At 45.6% G+C, this 17993-nt stretch overlaps 1 protein-coding gene across 1 annotated transcript in view; it reads right to left on the reverse strand.

The window, feature by feature from the left end:
• cyp4t8 (cytochrome P450, family 4, subfamily T, polypeptide 8) overlaps nt 1-17993 on the reverse strand; it is an 89914-nt gene that overhangs the window by 40472 nt on the left and 31449 nt on the right. The window contains exon 5 of the mRNA XM_078561246.1: nt 17517-17644. Coding sequence (XP_078417372.1) covers nt 17517-17644 — 128 coding nt within the window. The remainder of the gene's footprint in view (nt 1-17516; nt 17645-17993) is intronic.

A 17993-nucleotide genomic window follows, 5' to 3' on the forward strand; every position in this document is an offset into this window, starting at 1 on the left:
TCAGATAGTATAAACAGCAACTCAGTGAAGCTCCACTAATCACTACCACTATAACGAACCTTTGTCAATTTACCTTAATCTTCATTCATATACCTTTAATCATTTACTTTCTGTTCTTGTACAGTCGAGTTCATTTTAAATCCATCTAATGTTACTAATGCACTGTTAACCTTTTAAAGGCTTTGATGCAGGACCACCAAGAGCTAAAAATCCAAATAAATTGTACTGACTAAATTGCATCTTTCATTCAGGTCAGAGGCTGGCAATTCTGAGGTGAGTAACTCACCTCCTGACTCCCCAGATCCTGCCCACCATTTACAAGCCACAAGTTAGGAGTGCGATGGAATACTCTCCACTTACCTGGATGAGTGCAGCTCCAGCAGCACTTAGGAGACTCAACAGTATCCAGGATAAAACAGCCCAATTGATCAATACCCCATCCACCGCCTTAGCTATTCATTTCCTCCGCCACCAGTGCACTGTGACAGCAAGATGCACTGCAGCAACTCATCAACTCTCCTTCGACAGCACCTTCCAAACCCACAATCTCTACCATCTAGAAGGACAAGAGCAGCAGGTGCATGTGAACACCACCACCTGCAGGTTTCCCTCCAAGCCACACAACATCCTGATTTGGAACTATATTGAATTTCCTTTCCTGTCGCTGGGTCAAAAACCTGGAACTCCCTCCTTGACATCACTATGAGTGTGCCTACACCACATGGACTGCAGTGGTTCAAGAAAGCTGCTCAAAACTACCTTCTCAAGGGCAACTAGGGATGGGCAATGAATACTGGGCTTGCCAGTGGCGCTCACATGCCAGGAATAAATTTTAAAAAATCATTAATTCCTTTATTCCCTACAACAATGACTGAAGATTTATCAGACAAACCATATTAGCCTAGATTTGCTTCTCAGGCATATGTGAAAAGAACAGTTGCTTCACTTCTCGTGTACACTGCTGTGTTTGAAAACATTTTGGCAAGTATTTCAAGGAAGCATACGCCACCCCTTGTCACATTTTGCAACTTCTCTACACTTCTTACTCATGATTATTTTGGTTCTAATTTTAAATCACCCTCTTGAGCAAGTCCCAGGTCCATGTATATTCCACAGACTCTACAGATTTAGATAGTGTTTGATAATATGCCCAAGAAAATGAAATCGAAACCCTGTATGTTAATTGCTTTTGCTAGATCTTGGCTATCTAAGATAAGCAAACAAAGCATCATGCTTTCAGAATTTGTTTTTACGTTTAGATCCATTCAGTAGATTTATTTTAACAAAAGACAAATAGTGAATAGGTAGCAGTCATAGAATAATTGTATATTTCCAACAGAAGGTATCACTTGACTCAAGTGAACAACTGATATAGATAGCAACTTTAATTACTAAATTAACCCTGTGCAAATGACTTTCAAGTACACACTGTACTTTTCTCAGTAAAACTGTACGTTTTCTGCTGGTGCAGAGGTGGCCTGGCAATAAAGAAATGGGGCAGAGAGGCCTTCTGTCGAAACATCACCTCAAAAAATGGCTACAGTGATTTGCCTCCCATGATTCTTGCTGTAATCATGGGCCTATCTCGATATTTCCTTTTGGCAGTGTCTGAGAATGATGTAGCTTCCCTGCAATACAGTGAGATATGCCTGCAATTGGAACCTGACTTGTAGCTTCTTTCCGTCAGCAGCACTGCCTTGTTTATGGCTGAGGTTAATAACAGTATTTAAAGTAAAGAGGGTATATATTATCATTGAGGGTAAATTCTGTAGAAGTATTAGGCTCTTGCAAACATAATTTGAGATTGGGATTGGATTTTCACAGATTTGGGAAGACACCATGGCCTTTAAAAATGTGGGCAGGATCCAGGTGCAGAAGTGTCTACCCATTTCAGATAGATCCAATTTTTGCCGATAGGGGAAAGGGGGTAGTGCATGATTCACACAGAAGGGAAACCCAACCTCTGTAGGGCTAAATGAACTCAGTGCTGAGTTCAAACAGACCCCATTTTGGCTGGTCCAAGGCCCTTCACCCGCAGTGTGGGAGTTATGAACTGATGGAGTGTTCGGAAATGCTCTTGAAGGGCTGATGATGTCTGTACAACTGTCATGATCTGAGGTTTTTTAAATGTCCCACTCTTTAAACTTGAAAAAAAAACAGGCTGCAGCTGTCAGTGACAGTTTAAAAAATCCTCTGCTAGACTGCTTTAATTGACAGCTTAGAGATAAATGTAGCATATGGTTGTGTAGTTTAATAGACATTCCCTCAAGGGTTAGCTTTACATCATTGTGAATGCTTGGCTGAGTTTCAAAAAGCTACAATTATCTCAGAAGGGTGTTCTGAGTTATGTTTTATGGACAGCTTAAAGAGGCTAGTAATGGATTAGGTGTCTTTGATGTGGCTTCTGAATTGAGGCTTTTATATGAGATTAACCACTTGAGGAGATTTAACAGCTTTGAATGGATTTTATGAATGGGTTTTTTTCATCATCAAGTGTGTAGGAGTGAGATTGCTTGAATTTATTTTTTTCATATCCACAAGGCTCCTGTGGTCTGCCCATGGTGGATACTGAGTGAGTGGCTCTGAAGATGGCAGGAGGGCATGAGGCACCATGGGGGTGGGAAGGGGCCATGAGTTGGCATTGAGTTGGCATGGAGAGTAGGAGCAGCCATGGGGAGGCATGGGCCATGAATTGCCATTGTTGGCATGGATGGTATGAGGGGCCATGGGGATGTTTGGGGGGCATATGTTGGCATTGGCTTGGCATGAAAGGTATAAAGAGCCATGGCGGTGGATGGGGAAGGGTGAGCTATAAGGCTTAGCAACTTCTAAAACTACTGGAACACACTGCCAGAGAACTGAGGCATACCTTCTAACCAACCGGCTTCGGCATTTGCCTGCCCTCATGACCACCTCCGTTCTGCTTCAGGGGTCAGTGGGCCTGACTCTAACCTGCACGCGCGGAGCGAAAATCCTGTATTTTGGGGTACTGTTTACCGAGGCAGATCCAGTGAGTTGAGAAATTTCCCACTTTGAGCTACGCACCTTAGTAGCCAAAATCCAGCCCTAGATATCTGGTTGCAATTAAGTTATGTAAATGGAGAGGGAGGGCAGAATCTTCCCAGTCCCACAGAGACAGGTTTGAAAGTGGGTCTGGGAGCAAATTTTGAGATTAGGGCAATAGGTCCCTGAGCCAACATGTTCCTGCCTCTGCCAATCATGCTAGAAGTGATGAAATTGGCAGCAACTCATGAAGGGCTTATTGAGGGGGGAACGGGAAACCTCTGCTGGGATCTGCCTGGTGTCAAAGTGGACTCCTGCTGAGTGCTGAGCCTGGCAATTCATGGAGGTGCCCTCCTGGTGGCAGGACTGATGGCCATCAGAGTTGCAGGCTCCATGCCCCATTGACAGGCTGTAGGGTAGGGAAGTGACTTGGGAAATGAAACAAGTCGATATTAAAACTGATATTAAAGATGTGCATTAACGGCTTTAAAAAAAGACAAATGTAGTTATTAGCATTAATAGCTTTAAGTGTAGTTGTAAGGGCTCGTTCTAAGCATGATGGGAAATGTAGCTAATGCATAGGCATGAAGGGTATGGTGCTATGGGAACCCAATTTAATGACCTTCACAGTTTGGATAAACAAGGCATTAAGGAGATAACAAAAACAGATATGGAGTCATTAAATCACAACATGAATGCATCCCTGCTAAGTCAGAAATGCCACAACTGTTGAGATAACAGGGGATATCTGCATTAGGATTTTGATTAAGTGATGTACATGTAAGACATTGGCCAGGATTTTCCATGCCCGCTGGCGTCGGGCGTGTTTGGTGGCGTGAGCGGACAATATGGCACGATTGGTTTCATGAAGTCTGCTCACCATGCCGACATGTTTCACAACAGCACATAAGTGATATACACCTGGTGGGCTGCACTTTTGTCAGGACTTCAAGGTTTGTTTGCCTACCTTGCTTCGGTCAGCAATTGCAGTCATCAGCGCCAGGCTTCACAGACAGCACCACATCACTTTTAGGGGATTCATGGGTAGCTCTCTAGCTAAGAGGTTAGCCATGTGTGGGTGGCTTTTCAATGGCTGCAGAGCTAGGGCTTGCTTGGGGAAGGGGGAAAGTGGCCTCAGGCAAGGGAAGAGGCTGCAGGACGGGAGCTATACTGGGGGAGGGTATCCCAGGGTGTGTGTGGGGGCACATGTTGATCTATGCAAGTGGCCTCAAGATGGTGAGGGCTAAGGAGGCAGTCTGCAGAGGAGATGAGGCCAGGTGGACATGTGAGGCAAAAACAAAAATACCTGGAAAAACTCAGCAGGTTTGACAGCATCTGTGGACAGGAATACAGTTGACGTTTCGAGTCCGTATGATTCTTCATCAGAACTAAGGAAATAGAGAAATGAGGTGAAATATAAGCTGGTAGAGGGGTGTGGGACAGGTAGAACTCGATAGGGGGCCAGTGATAGGTGGAGGCAAAGAAGAGATTGCCAAAGATGTCATAGACAAAAGGACAAAGGGGTGTTGACGGTGGTGATATTATCTAAGGAATGTGTTAATGGGGGCATTAAGGGTAGCAAACAGGACAAGCTTGTGGCAGATGGCCCCAGTGGGGGTGGGGTGGGGGGAAAGGATCGAAATGGGCTAGAAGGTGGAGATAAAACAATAGACGAAAAGAAAAAAAAAAAATTTTTTTTAATTATAAATTATTGGAAAAAGGGGGATCAGAAAGGGGGTGGGGATGGAAGAGAGAGTTCATGATCTGAAATTGTTGAACTCAATATTAAGTCCAAAAGGCTGTAAAGTGCCTAGTCAGAAGATGAGGTGCTGTTCCTCCAGTTTGCATTGAGCTTCACTGGAACATTGCAGCAAGCCAAGGATGGACATGTGGGCATGACAGCAGGGTGGTGTGTTGAAATGGCAAGTGACAGGGAGGTCTGGGTCATGCTTGCGGACAGACCGAAGGTGTTCCGCAAAGCGGTCATCTAGTCTGCATTTGGTCTCTCCAATGTAGAGGAGACCGCATTGGGAGCAGCGAATGCAGTAGACTAAATTGAGGGAAGTGCAAGTGAAATGCTGCTTCACTTGAAAGGAGTGTATGGGCCCTTGGACGGTGAGATGGGGGGAAGTAAAGGGGCAGGTGTTGCACCTTCTGCGGTTGCATGGGAAGGTGCCGTGGGAGGGGATTGAGGTGTAGGGGGTCATGGAGGAGTGGACCAGGGTGTCCCAGAGGGAACGATCCCTGCGGAAAGCCGCCAGGGTGGGTGAAGGGAAGATGTGTTTGGTGGTGGCATCATGCTGGAATTGGCGGAAATGGTGGAGGATGATCCTTTGAACGCGGAGGCTGGTGGGGTGATAAGTGAGGATAAGTGGGACCTTATCATGGTTCTGGGAGGGAGAGGAAGGAGTGAGGGCGGATGCGCGGGAGATGAGCTGGACACGGTTGAGGGCCCTGTCAACCACCGTGGGTGGAAAACCTCGGTTAAGGAAGAAGGAGGACATGTCAGAGGAACTGTTTTGGAAAGTGGCATCATCAGAACAGATGCGACGGAGGCGAAGGAACTGAGAGAATAGGATGGAGTCCTTACAGGAAGCAGGGTGCGAGGAGCTGTAGTCGAGGTAGCTGTGGGAGTCGGTAGGCTTGTAATGAATATGCAGTCTATCACCAGAAATTGAGACTGAGAGGTCAAGGAAGGGATGGGAAGTGTCAGTGATGGACCACGTGAAAATGATGGAGGGGTGGAAATTGTAAGCAAAATTAATACGTTTTCCCAGATCCAGACGAGAGCATGAAGCGGCACCAAAGCAGTCATCGATGTACCGGAGAAAGAGTTGTGGGAGGGGGCCGGAGTAGGACTGGAACAAGGAATGTTCCACATACCCCATAAAGAGACAGGCATAGCTGGGGCCCATGCGGGTACCCATAGCCACGCCTCTTATTTGAAGGAAGTGAGACGAGTTTAAGGAGAAATTGTTCAGTCTGAGAACAAATTCAGCCAGATGGAGGAGAGTAGTGGTGGATGGAGATTGCTCGGGCCTCTGTTTGAGGAGGAAGCGGAGAACCCTCAGACCATCCCAGTGGGGGATGGAGGTGTAGAGGGATTGGACCTCCATGGTGAAGAGGAGGCGGTTGGGGCCAAGGAACTGGAAATTGTTGATATGATGTAGGGCGCAAGAGGAATCGCGGATGTTGGTGGGAAGAGACTGGACCAGGGGGGAGAGAATGGAGTCAAGATAGCAAGAAATGAGTTCCATGGGGCAGGAACAGGCTGACATGATCGGTCTGTTTGTGGATTTTGGGTAGGAGGTAGAAGCGGGCCGTCTGAGATTGGGAGACTGAATTTGGAAGCTGTGGAGGGAAGATCTTCAGAGGAGATGAGGTCAGTGACAGTCCTGGAAACAATGGCTTGATGGTCAGTGGTGGGGTCATGGTCCAGGGAGAGGTAGGAGGAAGTGTCTGCGAGTTGATGCTCAGCCTCTGCGAGGTAGAGGTCAGTGCGCCAGACAACAACAGCACCACCCTTGTCAGCGGGTTTGATGACAAAGTCAGGGCTGGACCTGAGAGAACGGAGTGCAGCAAGTTCAGAAAGAGACAGATTAGAATGGGTGAGAGGAGCAGAGAAATTGAGACGACTGATGTCACGCCGACAGTTCTCAATGAAAAGATCAAGTGCAGGTAAAAATCCAGAGGAAGGGGTCCCCGTGGAGGCGGGTAAAAGGATCCATTGAACGGGGCGAGGATTCCTGCCCAAAGAAGTGAGCACAGAGACGAAGGCGGCGGAAGAAGAGTTCAGCATCGTGCCAAGCCCGAAATGGACATGTGTGTGAGAATGGGTGGTGATGTCCCTTGAGCTGGCAGTCAGTGAGATGCCAGTGAATGTGCAATGGGCTTGAGTGTGTGAGTTTAGAGTGATGAGATGGTTGCTATACCTTGGCTGCACAGACGAGATCATTCATCCTCTATCTGCATTGGTTGGCCAACCTCTTCTGTGCAGCATTGGCACTGACCACTGCTGCCACTGCCTGCCATGCTGGATTGATTATGCCGCTGCCCATCCTGTGGCCAGAGCAGGGGTAGAGGACGTCACGGCATCCAAAAGGCATTCCAGTGACGCGTCATTAAACCTGAGGGCTGCAGTCTTTTTGCCTTTCGTGGACATCTTCCCTGCAGTAGTTCTGGGATGGAAGTACTGAGATGTGTGCACGCGGCTGGACTTTAAATATGGTGCCCGGTGAGGCGATGACATGGCGGGAGAACGAGAGTGTGTTTCCCGGGAATGGATAAGTAAGGTGGCGGGTTTGGGACGATACGGTGTGAAAACTTGCTTTTATGTCTTGAGTCGATGAGTTGACTAGTCAAGTAAACTCAAATTGCACGCCTTCGTATACACTTGTTAGTTGATGCTCGCTATCAATAACAGAGAGTGACTGACATAAGAACAAACTGCGATTGTTTATTGCAACAGAAGGCAGAGTGCAATATCCTTGTGTGCTCCCACAACCACCTCCAGCTCTAGACTTTCAGTTAACCAATAGCCCACGCTATACTTTAATTGGTCAGTACTATCACATAGTTATCCCACTTGCATTCTCTTAAAGGTACATGGTACTCCACTTTACCACACCCGCCATCGCAGCCGGCGGATAAAACATCATTTTATCTGCCCACTACCGCGCTTAGTGCAAATATGGGACAATTCCACCCATTGTGTTTTTCTATAACCCAGAGGTATAAATATGCTACACAGACATTGTATTATTGAGAGAGGCCCTTGGAAAGGCAGCGGAGGCTAAATTCCCAGCATATGCTTGAATAAACCTTTGTTTACCAGAAAACTCGCAGATTCGAGTGGTCTCTGTTTACCACAACAAATTGGCAGAGGAGGCAGGACCTTGCAATATCAGACACTGGCACTGGATCAAACATTGACAGCAGAGGACGGGTGAGTACGTTCCTTTACCACCCATTAGATAGGGCGGTCGGCGTTTGAAACGGCCGGCTGGTGGGTCAGTCTAAGGATCCGAACCAGCATATGAGTTTGTAAGTGTGGTAACTAAAGGTAGCGTGGCGCCATGAGCACGATTTGGTTCCTTGGGTAAACAAGAAGGAAAGGATTATTGTACTTGTTTCCAGGGTAAACTAAAAGGGTAGTGAGAAAACCTGTGATAAAACGGTATCGACTGTTTCCTAGTGTCTGGTGTAGTGAGAAAACGGGTGCTGTAAAATGGTATTAACCATTTCCTAGTGAGAAAACCGGTGCTGTAAAATGGTATTAACTGTTTCCTAGTGAGAAAACCTGTGTGGTGAAATGGTATTGAGTGTTTCTTAGTATCTAGTGGAGTGAGAAAACCGGTGCGGTAAAATGGTATTGACCATTTCTTAGTATCGAGTGGAGTGAGAAAACCTATGTGGTAAAACGGTATTGATCGTTTCTTAGTGTCTGGTGTAGTGAGGCATAGGGAAGGATCCATCTCCTAGTAAGAAAGCAATAATAGTAGTCGGACTATAAACATAACATTCAGCTGTGGCAGAGAAAAATGTAGAGTGAGGACCTGAAAGGTCCCCAATTGACTTTTTCATAAATAACTTAAAAAAATGAATTGATCTAAGTCACAAGGGCTGTTTGTTCTATAGAGAGAGAAAGAGAGAGAGAGAGAGAGAGTGGGCCGGGGGGGGGGGGGGGTACCCCTCAGGGAGTTAATAAGCAGTGACAGGCAGGAGCAGAAGAAATCTGAGCTTCAGTCGTTTTGATTCTCCATGCAGGTGGAGCACTGAAGATCCCTTTATTCCCCCCACTGCTACCTGAAGTTTCATTTAGAGTGTGAAAGTTTTAAGTTGTTAAGAAAAATATTGTAAGAATGGAAATACATACCTTTATATATGTGTGTGTTTGTGTGCAATGAAGTGCTTGTGTGCAAGGAAGAATTTGTGTGTGAGCTTTAATGTGTTTTCTTCCCTAAATTGTCATTTGTGTGTAGAGTTCAGCAGTTTTGAGTCAAAAGCCTCAGATTATGAGCCGATTTAAAAGAAAAGTATACTCAAACATTCCAATTTTTTGACTATAAGGTTCAAGTTGAGATTTCTGGCCAAAATCACAATTCAAAAGTATTGTAAAGATAAAACAGGGTTTTCCCTTGTTTGAGATGAACCATCCTTTCCACCACCCCTTTGCAGACTAGCAGGGATTAACTATTTTCACCAGCTTCCACGCTGATTGGAATTGATTTTAGTTCATATGAGTTGGTATTCTAAAATTTTGAGGAAAAATACCTGAAATTCAAAGGGATTCTAGGGGCACAAAAAGACATAAACACATGGTCTAGGTGGTTTCTATGGATAAACAAGGTTTCTTTTGAAGAAGAGATGAATTAAATATGAAAGGAAATCTGCAGTCCAACAGTACTGTTATTTAAATTTGGGATAATCTTGAGTTGTGAAAAGTGCAGTGTAGTTTAGCAAGTTACTTCTGAATAACTATGATGCTGTCCAAGATAAAGAATATGGGGATAATTTTCTCCCCGTCGGGAGGGGTTGTGTGGGGGCGAGCGCGAGCAGACGCAGACCCGATCGGCGCCCCCGATCAGGTGCGTGCTGCCATTTTACGTGGGCGGGCTAATTAAGGCCCACCCAGTGTGACGTGCACCCGGAAGCGCTGAGCACTCCCTGTGCGGGCGGGGGTTTCCCTGAACCGGGAGTTCGCTCTTTCACGCATGCATGCACGCGAAAGAACGCAGAAATCTCCCTGAGGCACGGAGATAAGTTTAAAGTGTAAAAAGCTTAATAAAGTGGTGGAAAAATTTTTATAACATGTCTCCTGAAACTGTCCAATGAGCTGGGACATGTGCATTAATTTTATTGAAGTTTTTTGTGAAAATTTAAAATCATTCATGAAACCTTATCCCGCCCGTGGATGAGCTTCCATGAAAAATGCGAAGGCCGCCTGGGCTTTTCGCCTGCCCGCCAACCTTAAGATTGGACAGCAGCTCCATTAACTATTTGAATTGAAAGTTAAATGGCCTTAGCAGGCCTTTGGTGGTTTGGTGGGCACGAAGCCGACTCGGCTGTGTGCCCGCCGAACTGAAAATCTAAATGACGCACGTCCGACGTCACCCCTTGTCATTTTACGCTTCAGCGAGTGGGCCCTGCCCCCGTTCGCCGAGCCGAAAATTCTCCCCTATGTGTTGATAAACATGTAAGACGTTAAACTGGATACAAGTTTATACACATGAGAAAGAGGTAGTTTTAATTTTGATGGCGTAAATTACAGTTCTTCCAAAGTTTAAAAACTTGAGGTTTGGTTCACAATAAAGTACTCAAAAAAGAATTTTTATTTTAAAAGTTTGACAACAATTGACACTAATTCAAATTCTGCAAGCTTTTTGTATTTGTAAGTCTGTTCCCAAAATATAAAGTTAAGCTCAAGACCTTGACAAAGTTTGGCAGAAATCCAATTTTTGGCAGAGTTAAAGAAAGCAGTTCAACAATACTGCTATTTGAATCTGGGATAATTTTAAAGTGAAAAATAAAAGGTCAGACACAATCTGGTGGGTTACTTTTGAGAAAATGAAATGTTGTTTAAGGAGAAGATAAGGAAGCAAAACATGTTAATGCCTGGAATCAAATAGAAATGTTTGATTTCTGTTTTAAAAATATTATGAGAATACTTTATTGCAGTGTAAAGTCTCTCCAGACAACCTGAACGAGATAAGATGGTAACTATTACATGCGTAAAATGGCAGGAGGAAATGATTAAGGTTAGGAGATAGAGTTAGGGAAAGAGGATACAAGATACAAACTGTTTTAAGAGAACTGAATTTGATAACCTGGCCATCACCTGAGAAACTGGAACCGTATAGGAGTAGATAAGCAAAGATCCAGAGATGGAGACCCCCTTTGATATGACATGGTTAATTTGGCCTAAAGAGTAAGGAAACATTTTAAAACCATCAGGGCATTAGAGAAACTGACCTTAAGACAGTTTTAGGATGATCATGGCCAGAGGGAGTTAAAAAAAACTTAAAAGGTAGAAATATGTAGTCGAGGCAATTGAAGGGTAAGGCGAAATAATACTTAACAACAATTTACCACAAGATGGATACAGGTAAAGGAAGAGCTGGAAAAAGGATAATTAATGTGCCTGCGAGCTACATAAAGTAGGACCACAGGATTAACACCCTGAAGACAGGCAGAGTTAAGTAGCTCCCGGAGAGAACCGCCACTGAAGTGAAGATACCGGGCAATTGAAAGATAGGATAAGAAGGTGCATTGTAGAGTTGTGTAGACAGCTTAAGGAATTGAGATCCGAGCTGAGACAGCAGCAGGAGATAGCGGACCAGGAAAGAAGTGAGTGGGAGCAGCTCCCCCAGGACATGCCAGAAGTGAGGGATAAGGTAATAGTTAAGGGAGTACCAGTACTAGACTGGGCCCTACCCTGCGATGGCAAGGACCTTGAGGATAATGATAACTAGTGATCCATGTGTATGTTTGGAAGCATCAGTCACAGGTGAAGCCTTATATCTCACAGTCTGTTTCTACCAGCAGGAAAGCAACAAGCCACTCACTTAATTATTTTGTTTCAGGCGAATCCCCAGAGCAATGGTGAATTGTAGGGAGGCCGCCGCTGTACTCATCCTCGCTACAAAATTAGCAGCATGGGAGGCACCTACTGTGAACATCGATAAGGACTTTTGTCTGCATCTCAGGCATTATGTGCAATTATTGAAAGGAGGGAGCAGAGAGTGGATAATGAAACCATGTGTTTGGATTTCACATTGAGTCATTACCAGTAGCCATTGTGTTTTTCAGGTTATATTATCAAAATGGGACAGTCTGACTCAGGTAACATTGCCTCGGCTTTTACACTAATGACACGGCTGGAAATGTGGACATAAAGGGAGTATACAACACCAGCTCAGGCTGTGTCCAACACAGGACTGAAAATTATGGTGGGATGGAGTAATCTGCCCCCATTTGTTTGGGAGTCAGGATTAGAGGGACAATATTGTCAAGAGCAATGTATAAATGTTGTTAGTCGGTTTGGTTGTAGCAATACGAGATGCTTTAATTTGTCAACCTGTGGGTATCACTAATGCCCAGCCAACATGTCACCGCCCCTGGATGGGATAATTAGAATTGGGAAATCCAAAGTGATACTACGTGATGGGCAGGACTTTTACCTCGTTGGGTGGGCGCAGCTGGCGGGCCTGGGAGTGGTCGCAAAACCGACTGCCGCCTGCAATTGGGCCCCGACCATGATTTCATGCTGGCTGGCCAATTAACAGCCAGCCAGCGTGAATCGTGCGCTGCAACACTGAGCACTGCTAGGGTGGGGGTGGGAAGAGGGTGAGCGCAGAAGTTTGCGCATGCGCTGGGGGAATGCGCACTGAAAACTCTCTGAAGGCACAGAGCTGCCTCAGAGAGCTGAAGAATTTTAAAAACATAAATAAAGAATTTTAAAATTTTAAAAACATGTCCCCACTCATGTGACTCTGTCACGTGAACATAGACATGTTATAAATGAAATTTAAACATTTTTATTTTATTTTTAACTCCTGTTGGAAACCTCATCGCGCCCATGGATGAGGTTTCATAAAAAATCCGAAGGTGCCCGGCTGATTCGCCTGCCCGCCAACTGTAAGGTTGAACGGGCAGCAAAAAATTGCATTTAATTATTACTTTAATGACCTTAAGAGGCCTGTTAATTGTCGGTGGGTGCACTGCCGACTCCCATGCACGCCCGCCAACCGAAATATCGTGTGAGTGTGCGATGACATCGGGACGCTCACCCAACGTCATTGTGAGTCATTTTACACTCGAGCATGTCGGACGCACGCCCGCACGCCGAGCGAAAATTCTGGCTGATGTTACAATGAGTACGCTGGAGGTGACCTACAATTTGACCAACCTCAACCTGGTCTTATTGGCTGATTGGGCAAAACGAAAGTTACAGCGCTTATGCCTCCCGGTTAGCAAATAAGACCGCAGGAGGATGGCGATTCACAGTGCAGGTATACAAGTTCAGGGGTAAGGTATACCAGAGTCATTAATACGACCGACTCACAGTCTAAGGGGAGGGCATGTGACATGTTTGCTCGGGACTTGATAGATAATGTTAGATTGGATATTGAAGATATAAGATTTGGTACAGCACCTCGACGGGTATATGACGGTATGGAGAAATTAGATCTTATCAATTTCACAGAATCACAGAATTTTAAAGGCACAGAAGGAGGCCATTTGGCCCATCGTATTTGCACCGGCTCTTCAAATAAGCATTATGACCTAGCGCCATTGCCTTGCCTTTTTCCTGTACCCTTGTACGTTGATTCTATTCAAAATCAGCTAATGCGCTCTTGAATGCCTCAATTGAACCTGCCTCCACCACACTTCCAGGCAGTGCATTCCAGACCCGAACCACTCTTTGTGTGAAAAAGTTTTTTCTCACGTCATATTTGCTTCTTTTGCAAATCACTTTATATCTGTGCCCTCTCATTCTTGATCCAGGAGAGAATTTACAGGAAGAACAACAGGAATTAGTAATTACACAGCCCGTGACAGGAGGCAAGAGAGACACAATAAAATAACGGGATATCTGTAGAAGGCTTTTGATTAGCTGATGTATGTGTAAGACATTGTGTTTTGCTATAACCCAGAGCTATAAATATGCTACACAGACCTTTTATTATTGAAAGAGGTCCTTGGAAAGGCAGTGAGGACTGATCTCTCAGTATTTGCTTGAATAAACCTTTGTTTACTAGAAAACTCACAGATTCAAGTGGTCTCTGTTTACCACAACAGGAAGACTCGAACAATTTGTCCGGAGGGGGTTTTCCTCCTCTCTGAGATGCCTTACGGCTTCGTCCCTCCTCATTTTTGAAATACTATACATGTTTCCAAGAATGCCTCCATTTTAAGGTGCCCTCCCACTCAGCTTTCTGCCTGAGCACACTTGCTTCTCCAGGTGGGCTGCTAGCCTTCTGAAGCTGCGAGCTCTCTGATTGGGCCTGCAGCCTCATGAACCCACTCACCATCCTTAATTGGATGGCAGATGTGGATGCGGTCAAATAGGAAGCCACCTCTTAGAAGATCACTCTAGAGTGTGCACTGCAAACCAGTGCAGTGTCAGGACAGGAATTGTCCTGACTGCTGAAAGTAAATAATCACCAGAAGATTCCACCAGAGTATCCATGTGAAGAGATGTGTGCTTATTCATAAAGTGACAGAAATGGGAGATTTGTGAGTTACCTAAAGGCTTGCTTGGTGAGAGTATATTTGTGGAAGATATAGGGAAATATATGCAGGACTGTTAATGCATCAGGAAAATAGTAAGGTTAGAAGTCTCTCATAGCTGGCATCGAATTCTGTTCTGCAGCCATCCTGAATTGCCCATGAGAAGGTGGTGGTGAGCTGCCTCCTTGAGCCGCTGCAGTCCATGTGTGTAGGTACATCCACAGTGCTGTTGGGGAGGGAGTTCCAGGATTTTGACCCAGCATCAGTGAAGGGACAGCGATATATTTCCAAGTCAGGCAGGTATGTGACTTGGAAGGGAACTTCCAGGTGGCGGTGTTCCCATGCACCTGCTACCCCTATTCTCCGAGGTGGTAGAGGTCACAGAGGTGCTCAATGGTGTTACCAAAGGAGGCTTGGCATATTGCTGCAGTGCATCATGCAGGTGGTGCAAATTGTAGCCACTGTGTACTAGTGGTGGAGGGAGCGAATGTTGGAAATGGTGGATGGGTTGCCAATCAAGTGGGCTGCTTTGTCCTGGATAGTGTTGAGCTTCTGGAATGTTGTTGGAGACACACTCATTCAGGCAAGTGGAGGGTATTCCATCACACTCCTGACTTATGCCTTGTAGATGGTGGACAAGCTCTGGGGAGTCAGGAGGTGAGTTACTCACTGCAGAATTCCCAGCCTCTGACCTGCTCTTGTAGCCACAGTATTTATATGGCTTCTCTGATTAAGTTTCTGGTCAATAGTAACCTCACAGAATGTTGATGGTGGTGGAGTTCAGCGATTGTAATGTCATTGAATGCCAAGGGAGATGGTTAGATTTTCCCTTGTTACAGATGGTTATTGCCTGGGACATGTGTGGTGCAAAGGTTAGTTGTCACAAAAGGCCAGCGAAATCCTGGTACCAACCAGCCAGCCAACACTCCCTGAGGCCCAGTATTGTGGGGAGTCAAATAGAGTGCGGGTAAGTGAGGGAGACTCCTCACACAAAGAAACCTGCTCATGGACCCCCACTCATAGCCCCCCACTTATCGAGCCTCCTATACACAGACACCCAATCATAAACTCTCACTTATAGGCCCCCCACACATAGAACTCAGCTCATAGATGCCCAGTCTTCCACACATAGACTCCCATTCATAAACTGTTCTCCCCCAACTCATAGATCCCTCTGCTGCAGTGGAAGCAGCCGGAAATGCACCCATCAGAGGCCCAGCATCGACGAGGGATTCATGGCCAAAGGTGAATGAGGGTGGGGTGGGGTTGTGGAGTGGGGCTTGTGGGAGAATGTGGAGAGGAGGGTCAGAGGCAAGAGGGTTCAGAGCTAAGGGCCAGGATGTGCCTTTCAGTGTCCCCTGTGCCCCTCCCTGATGCTGAGCCCCTCAATCAGGCACTGTGCCTTTGAATATGGGACCCCACCTGGGAGCCTGCAATCAAACCCGGCAAGGGTTTGCTTCTCAGGTGTCCTGTATGGAAAGTCTCCTGCCTGCCGCTGATTGAATAGCAACAGTGGTGTCTATAATGCTCTTAAGTGGGCATTAATTTCCCACTTAAGGGCTTCAATTAGTGTCAGGCTGGAAGGCTGTCCATAAGCCTTCACACCCCAGACTTAACTGGGCGGAGGTGGGAAGGCAGTGGGGTCTCCACTCAGCACCCTCTTACCTGATTAAATGCCCCCCTGCATCCTAACTCATTGACCATAGTCTCCACAGAGCAACCCCAGCTCATAGACCTCTACTCATAGACCATTCGTCATAGATCCCCACTGATAGGGTGGAATTTAATGCCCACTCCTGGGGATGAGTTTGGGGGCAGGATGGTGGGAGGGGGGGGGGGGGGGGGGGGGGGGGGTCGTCTCCGCTGCCTTCCCGCCTCTGCCCTGATTAAGGCTGGGGCAGTAATTAATGCCACACAGAGACTCCAGCACAGAGACCCATGCTCATGGACCCCTTGCTCATAGATCCCCCCTACTCACAAACTCCCCCCAACCTTGCACATACACTCCTGCACACAGACCTCCCAATTACAGGCCCCCACACATGGGCCAGGTTTTTCCAGTTGTCAAGCAGGCTCGGCGGAAGCGAGTGGGAGCAGCCGCGAAATGGACCGCTGCCACCGGCGATCGGGTCCCGACTGTGATTTCACGCTGGCTGGCCAATTAACGGGTCGGCCAGTGTGAATCGCACGCTGTAGCACTTAGCACTGCCGGGGTAAGGGGGGGGTGGGAGAAGGGCGAGCGCAGAAGTTCTCACATGCGTGCAGGTGCACGCAGTAAAAGCTCCCTGAGGCACAAGGAGCTGAAGACTTTTAAAATAAAAAATGAAGAATTAAAAAATGTTAAAGACATGTCCCCTCTGTCACATGAGCAGGGACATGTTAGAAATTAGTCGAAATTTTAAAAAAAATCACTGGGCGAAATCTCATCCCGCCCGTGGATGTGGTTTTGCAAAAAATCCAAAGGCCATGTGGCCGATTTGCCTGCCTGCCACCTGTAAGGTTGGCCAGGCAGTGAAAAATTTCTTTTAATTATGACTTTAATGGCCTTAATTGGCTGCTTAATTGTCAGCGGGCGCGCTGCTGACCAAAATATCACGCGAGTGCTCGATGACATCAGGACGTTCTCCCAACGTCATCGCGTGTCATTTTACACTCATTCGGGTGGGGTGCATGCCCGCCCGACATGTGAAATATTCTGCCCATGGACTCCTGCTCATTACGGCTGTGACAATCCACAACATTCTAAAACAATCAATAACATTCCAAATGAAACAACCCACAGCTTTCTAAAAAAATAGTCAATTTGTCCTATCTCCCAATGTTAACGGATCCTTTAAAATATTCCAAGATCGGGGTCTTGATTCACATTTTTGCCACAGCGAATCAATTCTTCCTTGGGCCGTACCCTATCTGTGTATTAAGTTTCGTTGAAATACATCTATTAGTTTTTGAGATATATTGTTTACAGAAAAACAAGCAAAAAAACAGGCGAAAACATTACCTGCGCTATAAGCCACTAATGAGGTTTATAAACCAATTATCAATTTACATTGGTTTATGCTTGAAAAAAATGGCAACTTGTGCTTTTTAAAAGTTTTAAAACAATTGTCTCCTGATGTATGAAAGGGTGGGGTTGGCATTAATGCGTGCATATTATATAATGTGATACAAATATCATACATGCATAAAAGATCCCAAATAAACTTTTGTGTGTTTCCCTTTCAGCCTTAAAGTAAAAAGCTGCACTGCAAGTTTTTTCATAACACTTTTCAAATTCTAACCTTTCAATCTGGCAGTTGCCACGATAACTGAAGGCACATTTCAGAATACTATCCAATGTCATAAGACTGACGTGTTGGTAAAGTTCCAGTGTATGATTTTCTTTTGTGCAAAGTTGTTCCCATTTATCCTGTGCAAACAGACATTCATTTTCAACTCATTTTAAGAAATCATTCATAAACAACAAACAGGTAATTAATCAATTGAAGAAACACAATGCACTACTTTGGTTTATTTGTCTTTTCTCTGCGTTCTCTTCCTCCAGTCTCTTGTTTAAATGCAGCTAGTGCATTTCCAGCACTGAGTGTGGAGGTCAGGATTTTCTGGGCAAGAACACTGTGCTTTATGCTGAACTAAGTCAGGTAAAGTTTAACGACTGGTGAGGTCCAGCAGTGACATTTAAAGCAAACAAAGGGCAACAAATAAGCATCCAATAATATAAGTAATCAAAGTCATTAGTTGTATAGCTGCAGCTTAAG

Source organism: Cetorhinus maximus, chromosome 17 (genome assembly GCF_964194155.1).
Source record: "Cetorhinus maximus chromosome 17, sCetMax3.hap1.1, whole genome shotgun sequence".
NCBI lineage: Eukaryota > Metazoa > Chordata > Chondrichthyes > Lamniformes > Cetorhinidae > Cetorhinus > Cetorhinus maximus.